General features: G+C 41.6%; 1 protein-coding gene across 2 annotated transcripts in view; it reads right to left on the reverse strand.

Annotated features, from left to right (window-relative positions):
- Positions 1-17459, reverse strand: part of CA10 (carbonic anhydrase 10) — a 449583-nt gene that overhangs the window by 379396 nt on the left and 52728 nt on the right. For both annotated transcript variants that reach the window (XM_053673299.1, XM_037129593.2), the window contains exon 2: positions 2284-2358. In XM_053673299.1, the coding sequence (XP_053529274.1) occupies positions 2284-2358 (75 nt within the window). The remainder of the gene's footprint in view (positions 1-2283; positions 2359-17459) is intronic.

A 17459-nucleotide genomic window follows, 5' to 3' on the forward strand; every position in this document is an offset into this window, starting at 1 on the left:
GAAGGCCCCGAAGTTTAGGAAGTGAAATTATCAAATGCCAGTCTTCTTTACCAGGAAGCTGCAGGTCATCAGGAGTGTTAAACGCGGAGGATGATAAAGTCATTTCCCCAGTTGGCCACTGTGTAGGGAAATTCAAGGAACACTTCCTAAGCACCTTCTGTATTTTAGGCATCAGGAGAGACCTTCATTTGTAATCTTATATTTTCCAAAGTGCAGCTCTCTGCCTTTGCTCAAGCAGAGAAGTAGCAAATATCCAGTTATGGTGTTGTTGATAAAGGGATGACAGTCACACCAAGGAGACTGAGAGGTACTGACTCACACCATGCACCAGACGTTACCATTAGCACTTTATCTGCATTATATAATTCAATTGTCACAAGCCTCCCGAAGCTGATTTAGTCTTTATCCAGACTTTACCAGATGACAACTCAGGGGCCAAGAGTGAGTAGGCCATGTGCTGACAATCACACCAGTAGGAAGCCCTAAAACCTGGACTCAACCTCGGGTGTGATTCCGGAGCCCATGCCTACAACGCCACACCTTCTGCATCCCATAGAGTGGGTTTTATACGTATTATCCCATTTGAAACTGCAAATGAGGGAAAGTTCAACTCTTAAAGTAATGCATCAAGGAAAGGTAAAATTTCTTTCCTATGATTATTTTAGAAGCAACAACAACCTCAAAACACGGCCCTGAACACACATAATGAATGTCTCAACAGAGGGGATATCGTAACAAAGTGGGCCAGAAAAGAAATATTCTACAGCTTATCCAGTATCATCCATGAGCATTTTAGTCACTACAGACAATATTAGAATCAGTCTACTTTAGTTTCACAAGACTTACTGTAACCTGGAGAAATGCCCTTTGTTGCTCTAATTCCATAACCCAAAAGCACGAGAATATAATTATGAATGTGATTTCCAGGATATCTTGAATATAAGAAGCAAGTTCCCCAGAAAAAAAAATATGCAAGCATTCTATCCATTGGAAAGGCCCATTCCCAGTTGTAATGCTAAAATATCATGTATCTCTAGGTGCCATATGAACACTGCTTGTATCAGTTAAGTCATTATAAGATTATCAGAAACCTGCTAATTTCTGGGAGAATTAATCAAGTCCAGTTTCTATCCCACTGAGCCAAGGAATAAATGTACCATAGTGAATTTAGGAAGTTAGTAATACAGTTTATGAGGCTATTTGGCAGCCAGTGAGCTTTTTCCTGGGTCACTCACTCTCCCTCCCCATGTCTGCTCTCCTCCTATTGAAAAGCTCCAAGAGCATGTGGTATTGTCACACAAACAGGTGAGAAAAGTGACGCTCAGAGGAGTTTGGTAACTTGCTTAGCTCGATGCAGCTAATATAATACATTCTACGTAAGGACAGGAAAAGAAGACATCACTGTGAAGAATGCGCCAGGCAACACAGAGCACAGTTCTTTCCATTTGCTTCCAAATACAAAAACCTCAGTGGACAGGTTGGCCCTCAGTGGCCCTTGGGGTCCTGTGTTCCCAGGGCATGAGCGAGGACCCCACCTTGGCTCCTCCAGAGAGCTTTCTTTTTTACCTTCTCATACCTTCTTTTAAGCAGTTAAAATAGTTTGAAATAGCTCACCTGCCTTCCCTTCCATTTTTCTCTATAAGATTCTTGCTCTTTCCCTTGCTTCTTTCCCCACTAAAGTTTTAATCACCACAGCCAAAGGGGGAGGACCACAGTCAGGATAAGAGTGGGAGAAAAAGGCAAGGGCTCTCCCTCTTGCTCCTAAACTAAAGTTTGTTTCTGGCTTCACACTGTCTTCAGTTCTCCTCTCAATTCCCCTATGCTGATGGCATCTTCTTTGCTTGTTATTTTTAGCTGGCGCTTGGTCCAATCTGCTGAGTCCTGACCATGGATGCTCCTGAAGTGACATCAGGGACAGCATGCATCCCAGCAGGACTCTTTGCCATGGCCAGCCTTTCCAGACTTCCTGTTTCATTAACGTGAAGAAAAGGCTCTTTCTCACTTAACCAAATTCCAGCAGACAGAGCTGCAACCCTTGATCCTCCATCCCTTTCTCTCTCTGACAGCGCCCTCTGTAGGTGGGAGGCCCTTGGGATGTGGACTCAGATGGAAAAACACGGCCATGGTTAAACTGCCATTCACTCAATAAACGTTCTCTGGATGGAGTGTTCATACAACACGTAAGTCAGACTATTCTGTCTTTTGCAATACATTCCATGCCATGTACTAATACCATATTTCATTCAGATTCTTTGCTTAAAAATAAGAATAAATATGCTTTACCTGGAACAAAGCTTCCCTGGACCACCTCCTTGTATGCCCACCAGCCTTCATGGATTTTTGGTGAATTCTGTTGAGCTAAAGAAAAACAAGGAAGAGAGACTGAGATAAGAGCAGTAAAGTACTGTGTCCTGAATGTCTAAGCAAGAAGGGTGAATAGACACACAGTAATCTTTTCCTACCCAAAAGTCCTACTAAAAAAATTCAGCAGCAGCCCTCTCACTCCTTTTGTTCAATTAGATCATTAACCTGTCAACATACTACCACAGAGTGTTATTAAGAGCACTCAGGATGTTTCTATTTAAGAGAAATAGACCATAATTATGTATTTAAGCTTATTTGAATGCCCTTTATTTATCTCTACCTCTGACTTACCTCTTCTTCTCACCAGCCCCTACACACAGACACACAGACACACACACTCTCTGCTGGAACTGAGACGAGGCTGATCTCATCTATCAGTCAGGCAAAAAAATCTCACATGTGCACAGAGCTCTTAGGACTGGAGAGGTAGGGAGTTTGTTGAAAGGGCTACCTGGAAGTGGGAAGGGTGCAATCAAACATTTGTTTCCTCGGGTCCCATGAAATGAAAATAAAAATATAAATAATCACGGTGAGGGCTTCTGACATCATAGGGAGAAGGGGTTGAAATCCCAAGAAACCGGAACGTATCACGAGGATCTGTGAGCTCATACTGACATGGCCTCAGAATAATCTTTGGCATGTAAGACAGTTGATGGGTGAACTGGCGCGATTCCTTCCTATGTGGGTATACATTGCCCAGTATAGGTGATACATATATTTGTGTCAATATTTTTGCTAATTACACTGCATTCAGATTTCAGCTCTTAGTCATAATGGAGGAAAAGAATGTGATTTCAACCACACTTGTCACTTGGCCAGTGTAAGGTAAACATTAAGCCTTTATTCAAATTTCCTTTCTTTGAATCTTGTTTTTTCAGTCTCCCTTTTCAGACTCATCGTTCTGGGTTAGAGAGAATGGTACAGACAATGAGTTGGAAAGCAATGCTTTTTGTAGAGAGGGGACCTACTGAATTCCTTTGGCTTCCATATAAGCTGCAACTGCTTAGCTCTAATGCCTTCCCACGATAGACAGAAGATATGTTTTCTGCCTGTGGCAATAAGACCCCTGAGGCTTGCAGCTCTGTGACGCAAGAGGGTTTATGATACAGGACAAGTAAAAGAGAAGTCCACTTCTCCTGGAGCTGACAGTGGGGCGAGGGGACTTTAGAAACAAATGGGGAAGAGGGATGAAAAACCTATTTGAGGCTCTGGAGAGACACCCCATTCCAGGAGGATCAAAGTCAAGTAAATTTCCCAGGATTTGGATGTCCCACGTGGCTCAGATAGAGCCCAGATGTTCCCCTAGCCCTTGAGAAGATCCAGACACAGCTGAGTAGGAAGCCAGCTCATCTGTTCTGGGGCAGCAGACAAAGGGAGAAGTGACTTCAAAGCAGAGGCTGCAGAGGTTCTGTCCAGCCAGGGAGCCAAGTGGGAGAGTCATCAGAGTCTCCAGGTAAAGACTAAAGTTTGTTGACTGCTAACTTGCACACATGATTAAAAAAAATCAATGTCATGTTTTAACTGCAATATAAAAGAGAAAGGCAAAGAACATAATTTATAATAAAATACTATATATTTCAATTTGTATATATGTGGGTGTCATGCACTAGGAGATAAAAGGAAGTACTTGGAATTTTTGTTGAAACAGGTACAAATTATACGGTTGTATTGTACTGAAGATGCCAGAATCCACAAGCGGCATTGCTCTCAGTGGTGTGGTTTTCCAAAAGAGGGAACCTCTGGGCAGAGTTTGGAAGAAAATGAAGTACCGACTTCCTTTGATTTATATAGTATTTGTTCTGCTGTCAAATGGGGTCTATCAACATTACGTAAGAGATGCTTTGTGCTCATATACAACATGAAGTTTGACTGCAGACTCAGATAAAGGTAACAGTTTTCGTTCCCTTGAACATCTGCTGAGACATGGGACAATTCATCATTGCTGGGGACTGTCTCGTGTTTGCGGAGGGCATCTCTGGGCTCCCTTGGTTGGTGCTACTTGGACTCTGTCTCATTGAAACAACCTCAAATTGTCTCGCCCACTTCCAAATACTCCTCTGGGAACAGTGGTGCCCCTTTGAACCATCACTGACCTCAAGAGACTACTTTTAGCACTCTTTATTTGTGCTAAATGAGATGGAGTGAAATATATGGTAAACACTAATTAGAGAATAGTGTTCTAACTAAACAGCTAAAAGAGACACTGTATGTGAACTGTAGTGCTGTGCACCACCCCATTACATACTCAAGTATTTTTTTCTACTTTTTTGCCACTTGCTCACTGCCTTAAGAAACTGTTGTTTCCACCAAAGGATAAAGGAGTGAGGAAAAAAGAACAAGCAAAGATGCTTGCTCTTAAGAGGATATAAAAGGGAATGCTAATTCTAATGCAACTGAGGAAGATGACTGAATTTTCAGATTTTAAGATACATTCATATTCTCCCTGTCTCTCAATGTGTGTGTGCTTACACACAGATACACACTCACCCCTATAAACAAGACCTAGCAGTCTGCCAAAGCATCCACTTAAGAAACCTCATATTAGAGGAAGAAAACGAAGCCCCTGGATAACAAGGAGGATTCCAAGTAACAAAAATTGAAAACCTCTGTTCCCTCCAAAAAGTTGCAAATCACTGTGCTCTCTTCATCTGCATGCACTGCTTCTTCAGCTACGGTTCAGAAGTGGGCTTATGTTAAGATTTTAGCAGGTGGCAAACCAGCAGACCATCTGAGTAAAGTGTGTTCGAATGACAGAACTGCGGAGTTCTCCCTAGCTTCCTTTGACATGCATTGGGAAGGACCCAAATTTACCTGCCCGAATCAGTCAGCCTGTGCACTGATTCAGTCAGTGGGGCCCGTTGGATGCCTATCAGTTAGTTACAAAACACACTCGCTGCAGGCTAGTGTTGAAGGAAACAGAGGCATTTTATGTAACATGTTTTCAGAGGTGCTTGTATGTCCAGTGTGGATTCATACTGCTGAGCAAGTTGAAAGACAGAAGAGCATACTGAAAGGGTACCTGGCCCTGGGCGGGTCGCTCAGTTGGTTGGAACATTGTCCCCGTACACCAAACGGCTGTGGGTTCCATTTCCAGGCAGGGCATATCTAGGTTGCAGGTTTGATCCCCTGTCTGAGCTTGTATGGGAGGCAACTGATTGATGTTTCTCTCTCTCATTCCCTTCCTCTCTCTCTAAAACCAATTTTTAAAAATCCTCCAGTAGGATTAAAAAAAAAGAAAGAAAGAAAAGGTACCTCCTTTCAAGTTCTGCTACCGTCCTCGGAGCAGCTTGAGACAGAGCACCAATCAAAGTACTGCATTTCCCTTTTAACTCCGGCCAGATCCTTAATAGTTGTTTACATCTGATTTCCAGTGGGTGCAGAGCTGATTGAGACTTCCTCAGAGCAAACAGGGGAACAGGAGCAGCCTTGATTCTGCTGCGCTCTCTGCTTCTCTTTGTGGATGGACTGGGATTTCTTTACTTAACATGCAACCAGCCCCTGGAGAAAATCCAGGTGTCTAATCAAAAAATGATGTGGACACTGCCATATGAGGAGATATGCACAGCAAGGGCCCCTCCTCAGATAGTAAACAAATTTACTTCCATTTTATTCTCCTGTTTCTCACGGTGGCAGTTTGAGAACTTGTGAGCTTCAAAAGGAAACTCAGAATCCCAGGATTGTGAGAGAAACACAGAGTTCATAGTTCTAATCTTTTCCTGTACAGATGAGGAAGCTGAGGCACAGAGAAGGGATGGGGTCTTAGGACAGCGGTCAGCAAACTTTTACTGTAAATGGCCAGACAGTTAATCCTGTAGGCTTTGAAGGCTATACTGTCCCTGTCCCAACTACTCAATTCTGCCATTACAGCACAACAGTGGCATATGCAATATATACATATATAACTGGATGGGTGTGGCTGTGTGCCGATAAAACTTTATTTATAAATATAGGGAGATCACTAGATTTGGCCTGTGGGCCACAATTTGCTGATTCCTGTCTTTGATTAAAAAAAAAAAAAGATTCCCGCATCTAATTCTGTTTCTTACTCAAATTTTTTTCTTATCATTATTTTATTTTTTAAATATATTTTATTGATTATGCCATTACAGTTGTTCTACTTCCCCCCTTCATTCCCCTCCACCCTGCACCCCCTCCCCCACCATTCTCCCCCCTTTAGTTCATGACCACATGTCTCAAGTTCTTTAGATTCTATATTTTCCATACTATTCTTGCCCTCCCCCCTATCTATTTTCTACCTACCATCTATGCTACTTATTTTCTGTACCTTCTCTCCACTTCTCCTCCTCCCACTCCCCTGTTGCTAACCCTCCATGTGATCTTCATTTCTATGGTTCTGCTCCTGATCTAGCTGTCCTTTTAGTTTGCTTTTGTTTTAGGTATGGTTGTTAATAACTGTGAGTTTGCTGTCCTTTCACTGTTCATATTTTTTATCTTCTTTTTCTTAGATAAGTCTCTTTAACATTTCATATAATAAGGGCTTGCTGATGATGAACTCTTTGAATTTGATCTTCTCTGAGAAGCACTTTATTTGCCCTTCCATTCTAAATGAAAGCTTTGCTGGATAGATCAATCTTAGATGTAGGTCTTTGGATTTCACGACTTGGAGTATTTCTTTCCAGCCCCTTCTTGCCTGTAAGGTGTCTTTTGAGAAATCAGCTGGCAGTCTGATGGGAACTCCTTTGTAGGTGACTGTCCCCTTATCTCTTGCTGCTTCTAGGATTCTCTCCTTCATTTTATTCTTGGCAAGAAAGTGGGCCAGAAGGAAGAAAAAAATGACCAAACGAAAAGAATGAAGAAACAAGAATTCAAAAAAACGAGGAGAGGCTTAGGAACCTTTAGGACAGCTTTAAATGTTCCAACATCTGAATTATAGGGGTACCAGAAGGGGAAGAGGAACAGCCATGAGTGGAAAACTTATTTGAACAAATCTTACTCAAATTTTCAGAAGTGAGCTACATTGAAGAGAAAACCAAAGAATTTGAAAATACATGAGTTTTCCAGACTTTCTGAAATTAATCACTAGAATCTACATTAAATTCAATAGGGTCCCTGCCCTGCACCCTCCCCTTTCCACTGGGCTAAACCACCAAAGTTGGAGGGGGCCTCTTATAAACACTGCCCACAAACCTACGCTGGGTTTTTCGCACCAGTCATTGAGGACCTGACCTATTGCTGGAAGCCCTTTTATTCTTCCCACAAGTCCATAAAGCACATTTCCGGATGACTCCTGGGAATTTCGCCTGTTTTCATAGATCAAGTAAGTATATTTTCATCTGCTAATTCTTTTGCATCATTTTGAAATAAACTTTCACAACTCTCCTCTATATAAATAGTACATATATACTATATTTATGATAACTATATCTTCTTATCATGAGCTGCAAGACAGAGTTAAGGAACTTAACTAACCCAGGTGCAGAGAAACATCTGCAAATGGAAACTGCAGTGGTCCCCTGACCTGGGAGAACACACACCCAAGAGCGATGGCTGAGCATGCCCTGGTGTGGTAGAGAAGGAAATGGTGCAAGAGGGAACAGAGGAGCCCTCACAAAGGGACCCAGCAGGGAAAGAGAGACTGCTTAATAAAACTCCACCATCAGTCAAAATGAGCCAAATTGTAAGCATGCACATTGCAAAATGAGCTTCCAAGCCCTGGGTCCATACAATGACACTTGTGCCAGATGGTTTACAAAAAGAAAAGACAGTGTCAAATACATGGAAGGCAGTTACAGCACATGAGCTGCTATGGTTACTTGGTTTCCACATGATAGCAGGAGCTCTGAACAGTTGTTTCCTCATGAAACTGCTTTTCTCACCGAGGAGTTAATTCGTTGAAGGAGGCACTGAGCCCATTGGATCAGGAGAACACCATTCGTTGCGAGGCGAAAAAGTTCTGCTTACACAGGAGGCAGGATGCAAAAGTATCACAGCCCCTACCCCAAGGACTTCCTGTTTTTGCTTTTGTGGCCAGTTCTGCCCCCTCCATGGGAAGCAGGAGCACTGAGAAGAGCACGGCTCACCAGAGGGAACGTGATGCCATCCCAAGTGCACTGGGAGTGCTCTGGACCTGCTGAGCATCATGCTCTTCTCCAAGTGCTTGACTTTTACACCAGCAAGTAGGTCTCTCCCTCTTCCATGAATCCCTGATATAATGTTATCCCTCGTGTTAGCATTTAGACAGCGCCCCACGCTTATTTGTTTCCATGTCATTCTTTCACACTAGCCTATAACTTTCTTGAGGTCAGGGGCTGTGTCTTCTTTTGAAATTTCTTTATATGTGCATAGCTTGGTACATATGAGGTGCCCAATAAAAGCTGGATAAATGCATGGAAAATTGAAATCCAGCTTAAGCAGCCCAGGGGACATTTTAGTCTATAGCCAAAGACGTTATGGTGATGCCTATATTTGTCGTCAGTGGGGATGTGGACGAAAGTGTTAAGCTGGGTGACAGGCCCACACTCCCTTGACAGATGGAAGAGCACCAGGAGCTGGCTCCCTGCCTGGGGAAATGAAAGCCATTGAAAACTCCTTTATTTAGTTTAACGCATTTCATTTAAAAGCGCTGGGGTAAGTATTAAGGGGAAGAAATGCCATACTTGAGAGTATTTACATCTCTACCATCCTTTACTTTTTTTGAAGTCGTGAGACAAGGATGAAACTCCTTTCTATCCCTCCCCCCTTGATGACCCTAACTTACCATAAACACTAGAGAGAACACATAGATCACCACGAATTGCACTGGATAACTGGGTGACAAAGTGACAATACCAAGCACTGAAGATGGGTATAAGCCAGAATCCCCTTACACCTTGAGCCAGACCCAAGCAAGCTGACCTTGAAATTATACAATATTTGTGTTGGAAGCTAAAGAAAGAAAACCAGAGGTGGTAGATCAGTCTTATTACTCTCACCTAAAAGGCTAAGAATGAGATCGTGGTTCAGAGGTTCAAGGTAGTTGGAGTTGAAAATCAACATAAGAAAAGTCCCTAGCATGGCTCATGTTTAGCTTGGTATTCTAGAGTGTCTGTGATTTAGTGGATTTAGCACTCCTCTGATCTCATTTCCCATGATTTGTACAACATTTCTGTTCTCCCTGCTGTTCCTGAGTCTACTGTGTTTATCATTCTCTCCACACCTGCACTCAGCTTTTGTTCCCCGGAATTCCCTCTTTATCTACTATTTCATGACTAGTCTTCCTCATTCTCCAAGGCTTAGCAATTCCCACTGTTTTCAAGAAACTTCCAATCATTCTAGCCCCACTGTAATCTCTCACCTCTATGAATTTTAAAACTTTAGTGTCTATCCTTATTTATCATTTTCATTAATTCAACAAACACTTGAGCACCTATGACTGTAAGGCAGCATTCTATGCATCAAGAATACAAAGTTCCATTTTCCAAGAACTTACATTTCAATGAATGCAGAAAAAAGCAAACAACTGAATTAAACTATATGGGGAACACTAGATAAAGTACTGTGCAGCATAATTTAAGAGGTGAGGTAATAGTGTAACTGGAAGGACACATTAGATCATGTGACAGTGATGACCTTTGAGATTATGACACTCGATCTGAGGTTTAAATGACAAAAAAGATCCAGTCTCATAAAGGTCAACAGTGATAGTATTTCAGATGGATTAAAAAACCTTAAGAAGGCAGGAAGAAGCTTGGCTTTTTCAAGAAAAATATGTGGTCACAGGAGAGGCACGGGAAGGGAGGTCAGAGATGAGGCTTGATGATGTGGGTAATAGTCCAGAAGATGATGGTGGCTTCGACTAGGACAGTGTCAGTGAAAATAGGAGTGGCTAGACCATGTATTTTTGTATAGAAAAATTGAATAGGACATGGTGATGGATTAGATGAGGGAAGTTAAAGACCATGGGTGAAGGATAACCCCACCCTTGTGTGGCCTGAGTGGCTATGTTGACAGTCACTGAGATGACAAGGGAGGCTGGAGAAGGAGTAGCTTTGGAGCATGAAGCAAATAAAGTCATGAGCTCTGTTTGCAATGGCTCGTGAGCTTTATGGCGAGATGTCAAGTAGGCAGGTGGATATCAAATGAGTTCTGAGGAAAGGTTAAGAAGAGATACAGGTTTAGGACTCTCTGGCATATAGATGAGATTTACAACCATGAGTTTACAAGCAGTTACCAAGAATCATGTGAAAATGTGTAGTGAGACCAAAAGGGACACAGAATAGAGCTCTGGGATCTTCACTTTATGGAGATTTCCAGTTTTCAACCTAATTTCTATTCCAAGGTCTCACCCAGGATTCCACATTATAGTTAATTAGTTGCCATATCTCTTTAATCTTTTCATGGCTGCAACAATTTCTTCATATACTTTTAATTCGTGTCTTCCCATAGCCTTATCTCCCTGACTAAATTAAAACTATCTCATGGGTAGATGTGATGCTTAGTCTACAAAAAGGCAGCAGAAACAGTAGGTCCACCAGGCACAGTGTTTAATACATGGCTGTTTGATAAATCTAGGTGGGGAGAAAGACAGAAGCTCCATTTAGAAAGGCTATTTACCAGTGTAAGCAGGATACTCACCTTCAGACTCCTTCTCGCTTTTCCCCTAAAGTAAGTTTAGTGATAGTCCTTAAATATTAAGAACCATGTAACTTAAATAATAACCATAGAAGAACACAAGAAGGGATAAAAAGATGATCTCTCACTTATGTAATTGTAAGAGGGGACCTATAATGTTGTTGTCTGCTTCTTTTATCAAACATTACTTCCTGAGCTGTTTTCTCCATTCACAATTTATTATGTGAGCACATAATAGCCCCTTCAGTAAACATGCCGCCATTTCCCAATTATTCCCTTCCTATTTGTTGGGAACCTTACACCTGGCTTCTAGCTAAAAACATTGCATTGATTACAGGAACCTGTGCGCTCCACAAAGCCAATCGGCTACAGGTAAATGAGGTGTGCATGCGCTCCCCAAGCCAATCGGCTACAGGTACATGAGGTGTGCATGCGCTCCCCAAGCCAATCGGCTACAGGCACATGAGGTGTCCACGAGTACCAGTTGCACCCAAGTAATCAATAAGCGGGCCCTTCTTTGTCTCAAGCTAGCCAATAGCAAGCAACCTAATCTCCTTCCTCTCCCTCCCTCCCCCCATATATATACCCAGTTCGGAAAAATAAAGTTTGCAGCTTGATCAGAATCTTTTGTCTTGCTGCCATTCTTCGCGCCTCTTGTCCCCCCAACTCATTTGTTCTAGGTAGGTGGTCGAGCCCCAGTTGATTGCCTCTTGTCCCCCCAACTCATTTGTTCTAGGTAGGTGGTCGAGCCCCAGTTGATTGCTCCGCCGGCCGGAGCATCTATTGGTCATCGGCAGACTGAAATTAACTTTTTTGAGCCTAGAAATTCCCCTGCTTCCTTTCTTGTAGAATCTTTTTGAAGAACAGCATGACAAAATCAGTGTGGAAGAAGAGGCATCTGTGTATTTAAGTGACTGACTCTGTAAAAAAATTAGATTAATTTGCACTACCATTTTAACGTGATTATTTTTAAAGGAAACTATTTGGGTAACCTCAAGACAAATAAATACTGCCCAAATAATGCTAATAAATTTAAGATTAATTTTGACTTCTGAGCAATAGGCAACTAAACAAGAAGCTCTGTAATGCTGTCCAATGAATGAATCTCTTTTGTTGCAAATTCATGACATGAACATTTCATCAAAGTCAGGACACATTTTGTATTTCATGTTTTTTACTATATCACCTTGGAACGAGTGACAGGTGTTATTGTCCATGAATGTTATAGATCAGTTTGGTAGTGAATCTATTCATGTTTTAAAACAGATAGATAAAACTTCAGGGGATAGACCCTCCCCCCCAAAATTCAAAACCATGGCCTGGTTCACCCAGACTCCCATAATTCACAGTGATAAGGAGAACGTGTGTATGTGTTATATTTGGAATACTAAAAGGATATTGATGTAATCAATCTATTTTAAACTACAGTTGATAAATTATTGATAATTCCTAAAATCAATGAGTTAGTTAACTGTGGGGTTAATCTGATTTCACACAAAGCTTTCAGTCACAACTAGTAGCTTTGAAAAAGACTAAAATCTCATATCTCTCTTAAGCTTGAATTCAGCAAGCTAATTCAAATGAAAAGAAAGAAAGCACGAAGAATTGTTGCAATCTTTTGAAAGACAGTGTGAAATAATGGAAAATATATAGCAATCTGGAGTTTCTGTAAGGCAAAATTTATTAAACACTATGCCTATTATACCTATTATATGTGTTGCCCAGATGTACTGGTAAATTTTGTGTCACTTCAGGTAAATTATTTTATCTATTACAAACTCAGTTTAAAAAAAAAAACCCTACAAGCCTGTGTCTGTTGGGCACCACCCTGCCTGGTTTCAGAAGCTGTAACCCTGCTGACAGGAGAAAAGGTCCCACAGCTAGGGGACCTTGTGACCATAAGCCACTAAGGAGACAAAACCTGTCCTCCTGGCAGAGGTGCAGCCTCTGCCCCCTTTACTTCACCCTGCTTGGCCCTGGGGTAGATGACTGGTTAGTCAATGATGGGTAAGATTCCTCAAGGGGGGATAACTTAAGATGTCATAGTTGCAAAGTGGCCATCAGGGAAGGATTTAGGGGATTGTGGAGAAGGGACAAAAAACCCTCACCCCTCAGCTTTATCATGGCCTGAATCCTCATTCTATCCGTAGAAAGTCTGCCAATCTCTTGGCTGTCTTGCTTCCTCTGCCTGATTCTGGCCTGAAACAATGCTGATGCGGGGTGCAGCCCTGTTCAGGAACCAGTGGTTCCTGGTGGGGGGGGCAATCAGGCCTAAGAAAGAATGCATAAAGTCCTGTGAATCCTGCTTTGCTAAGAATGTTGTCAATTTAAATGTTAAGGGTCTGAGCACAAAATAAGTTTGTTTCCCAAGGTTTTACAGCTGATTGGCATCACCCTGTCTACCAGACCCTGACTCAAAAGGACCCCCGTGGCCCCAGACATGTTACCTGTAAACCATACCTACTTTCTTTGATATGCATTCCTATGCAAGCTAAACTCAAGAAAACCACATTGAGAGAGGGGCTAAGCACCTTTCTCCTCTGAGACTGGTCAGCCTTCCTCCCCCAGCAGATCATGTCTTGGTAGACTTACTCTCATCCACTGTAGCCCAGGGGAGCACTGCAGGTGGAGCTCCCCAGCAGGTGTCCTTATCAAAAATTAGAAAGAACTACCTTAAAGAACCGCCACAAGGATTAAATATGCTAATGTATATGAGACAATACTTAGCACTCAATAAATGACATCCATTACTTTTATTATTTGATATTAGTGGTGGTGATATTGAAGGATGGAGGGTTCAAGAAGAGGCAGAAAGGGAATCTGGCCAAAGAAAGAAAGTAGAAAATTGCCCAGAAAAATAAATGAGAAGCTATGGCACAATTTCACTTGAATCTGGTTGAAATTTAAAAAAAATATATGGCCTAAAGCATGGTGGGTCTGCCTACTCCCTCCCCTAAATTCTGAGCCAACTCATGGAAGGAAAGAGACAGGGAGAGTTCAGGGGCCTCCTGGAGGACACTCATGACATTTTTAAGTCAAAGGTCACTGAGGAACCTGCAGAAACCAAACAAAGACCTGAAGCAAGAAGACAAATGATTCTGGGCAACTCAGGCAGGGAGCCTCTGCTATTTGTTAGGACCAAGGTTAAATAAAGACCGAGACGCTTTGGGGCTGCAGGAAGAGAGGCCAAAATGGCCCACTGAAATCAATTAGCTATGGTGGGCCATGAGCCAGATGCTAACCTGAGGCAAAGGCTGTGTGGTTTTATTAACTTATTTTTTTTCACATACTATGAACTCAACATCATTTTGTCCTTCTTTCAGGGTCTGATGGGATCAGTAGTATTGGCTGATCTTGCACTCCAGGACAGGTGCTGCAACATAATTTACAAGTCGGAGAGCCAGGGAATTATGAGCATATCTGAGCCATCCAGACATATCAAACTAGAGTTCCATTATTTTTTAAAAGATTTTATTTATTTATCTTTAGAGGGGAAGGGAAGGAGAGAGGGAGAGAAATATCCATGTATGGTTGCCTCTCATGTGTCCCCTGCTGGGAACTGGCCTGCAACCCGGGCATGTGTTCTGACTGGGGATTAAACCATGATCCTTTGGTTCATAGGCCTGTGGTCAATCCACTGAGCTACACCAGTCAAGGCTAGAGTTCCATGATTTCATCCAATAAAGATGAAAGTAAAGTATTGAACTTGAATTATTAGGAGAGTTGTCAGATGAAAGACTTGATCATTCTCCCTGTCTCAGCCACTCTGTCAATGAGAACAACTGAAAAATTTTTATTTCCTACCAGGATTTTTCATTCCAGATCCATCCAAACTTTCCAGAGCTCGCTAAATAGCGTATCACTACTTGCTAGAGCCTGGTGAGCACCATAAGTTTCTTTTGCTCTTGTGGCAAAGGTAGTGTTAATAATCCCCCAATATAATTTTCCACTTTTTCTTTAACAAGGAAGTTCCTGAGACTTAGTAAGGTCCATGGCTTCCCAGCATAACAACTACATCTCTCTACCTCTCTTGGAACTAGGTGTATAGATGTGACTAGTTTCTTACTGATTTATGTACATTTTATTTCATTTCAACCCAACTCAATATGATTCAACTCAATCCATGCTAACCAATATTTACCATGTGTTCACTGCATCTGAATACCTACCCTAGATTTCTATTTTGGAGAGGCTCACAGTTCAATGGGATAAAAAGAAATGTCTTTAATGTATTTGAGGCTAATGTTTATACAAAATATTAGTTAAGATACTACTAGTGATGATAATGCTAATTTATCTGCTGTTGAATGTTAACTCTAAGATCTCAAATAGCATAGTTCAAGTTTCCTTCTCACACATGCAAAGCCCCTAACTGGTTTTCCTGATTGTTGCACAGCTCTTCAGTTCAGGACCCAGGCTCCTTCCATCTTGTGGCTCTGCTATCTGCAACATACAAGTTCAAACCCATGCTGTGTTCATCAAGCCAGATGGAAAACAGCATGGGGACTCTCCTTTTCATGGCACTGAGCCTAGAAATAATACATTTCATCACATTTGCCCACATTTCGCTGACTAGAATTTATTCTTCTGAACAAACCTAAACATAACAGAGGCCAGGGAAATGCCCAGCTGTGGACTACACAATGGTGTTTGATTGGCTAGAATGAAGGGAAGTCTTGTAGAATCTTCTACAATCTGCAGAGATAGTGAATAAAATTTAAAGCTTCCCATTTTTCTAGAATTGGCCAAGAAAAGGAAGAAATATGTTTTGAAGAATACACAGCCAGACCCTGGCTCCATGGCTCAGTGTCTGGAGCACTGTTCCGTGCACTGAAAGGTTGCCGGTTTGATTCCTGGTCATTGCACATGTCTAGGTTGTGAATTCAATCCTTGGTTAGGGTGCTTACAGGAGGCACAGAGTGATGTTTCTCTCTCATATCCATGTTTATCCCTCTCTCTCTAAAATCAATGGAAATATCCTTGGGTGAGGGTTGAAAAAAAAAGAATACACAGTCAGGGTGATTTTTGATTTGCGTATGATTTCCTAGAACACCACTATTGTCCCAATGTAATTATAAATAAGACCTTCTTTGGCTCTCGAAGGTATCCCAATTAAAATGATAAATTACATGGTCATCTCTACCCATAGCAGTCTTGGCCACATAGAGCTACAGCCACTTGGAAGAATCTGCCTGTAGGGTACTTAGATCCGTATCACATCATCCACATGTTGATGACCATTTCATCATGTGTGTTATTTAACCTAAATCACTGATCTATAGTTTCTCCCTCCCCACCTATACTTTCTCTCTCCTTTTCCTGCTTTCCTCATCACCATCTGAGAGCTGACAAATTAATCAAACCAATTCATTTGACCACAGAAAAGACTCGATTACTAGCAACCCCATGACCCAGATACTTTTTAATATTTATGTTAGATGTAAAGAGGCAAATTTCAACAAAATAACCTCATTGAAGGTCCTGAAGATATTAAAGGCTGAGTTACATGGGGGAGGGACCCCAGCCTTTCTCCGAGTAATCTTTCTCCATCTGTGAGTATTCAAGATGCCCCCCATTGCTTTCTTCTACTCCTGTCCAGACAGTGAGAATGGCTACCAGGATGAGTTGTGACATAAGACGTTAAATATAAGACAGTATAATTGTCTTATAAACAAATTACCTAATTACACTTCATTTCCCCTAAATATAGGCTAGCCTGTTCCAAAAAATGAAAATCTGACACAGAATTATAGATGTGAAATCCTATTTTCTGTCCCTTCATTTATTAAATGGAGAAACTGAGACCCAGAGAAGTGACAGCCTTCAGCAAAGTTACAGGAGGGAGCCAATACTGGGGTTCAAGGCTTCTGGGGATCAACATACTCTGCTCTTCCAGCTACATATAAAAGGATTTTTAAATGAGTTGTGAAGGGAAAGATTAGTTGCCAGTTAAACAGAGCACCCAACTTCAGTTATTTGGGATTATCAGTTCAGTGGTCAGCGAAGTCTGGGTTTTCTAATAACATGTGTACCCATTCCACCAAAGAAATCTTTAAGGATGAGATCTGGTCTTATTAACCTGCAGAAGGGGGTTCTGGGACAAAATGTGCCCTCACTGACTAGGAAAACCAAGTGGAAGAAGCCAGTGACAAGCTCCAGAGAGACAAGCTACAGAAAGCTTCTTTTGTTCTGTAATCATCTGCCTCAGGAACCCTTTGAGATGTACTTTCAAGGTTTACTTGCTTGTAAATCAAAGGCAGATTGTTATGAGAACCTATGGGGGAGTCTCCTTTCTCTGAGATTCTTTTCAACAATTAATTTCTAAAGGAACAAAGGCAAATGTACTTTAAAATGGCTTTTTTTTTCATTCAAACAATAGGTTTTCTCAAATTTCTGGGAATGCCAAGAACATCCTATCTCTGTTATAAATGTTCCACAAAAGCATATAACAACAAAACCAAGAAATGAAAAGAAATAGAAAACCCTTAAAAACAAATACTTTTTAAATCACCCAACCACAGCAG

Source organism: Artibeus jamaicensis, unplaced genomic scaffold (assembly GCF_021234435.1).
Source record: "Artibeus jamaicensis isolate MK-2021 breed Jamaican fruit bat unplaced genomic scaffold, CSHL_Jam_final contig_1998, whole genome shotgun sequence".
Lineage (NCBI taxonomy): Eukaryota > Metazoa > Chordata > Mammalia > Chiroptera > Phyllostomidae > Artibeus > Artibeus jamaicensis.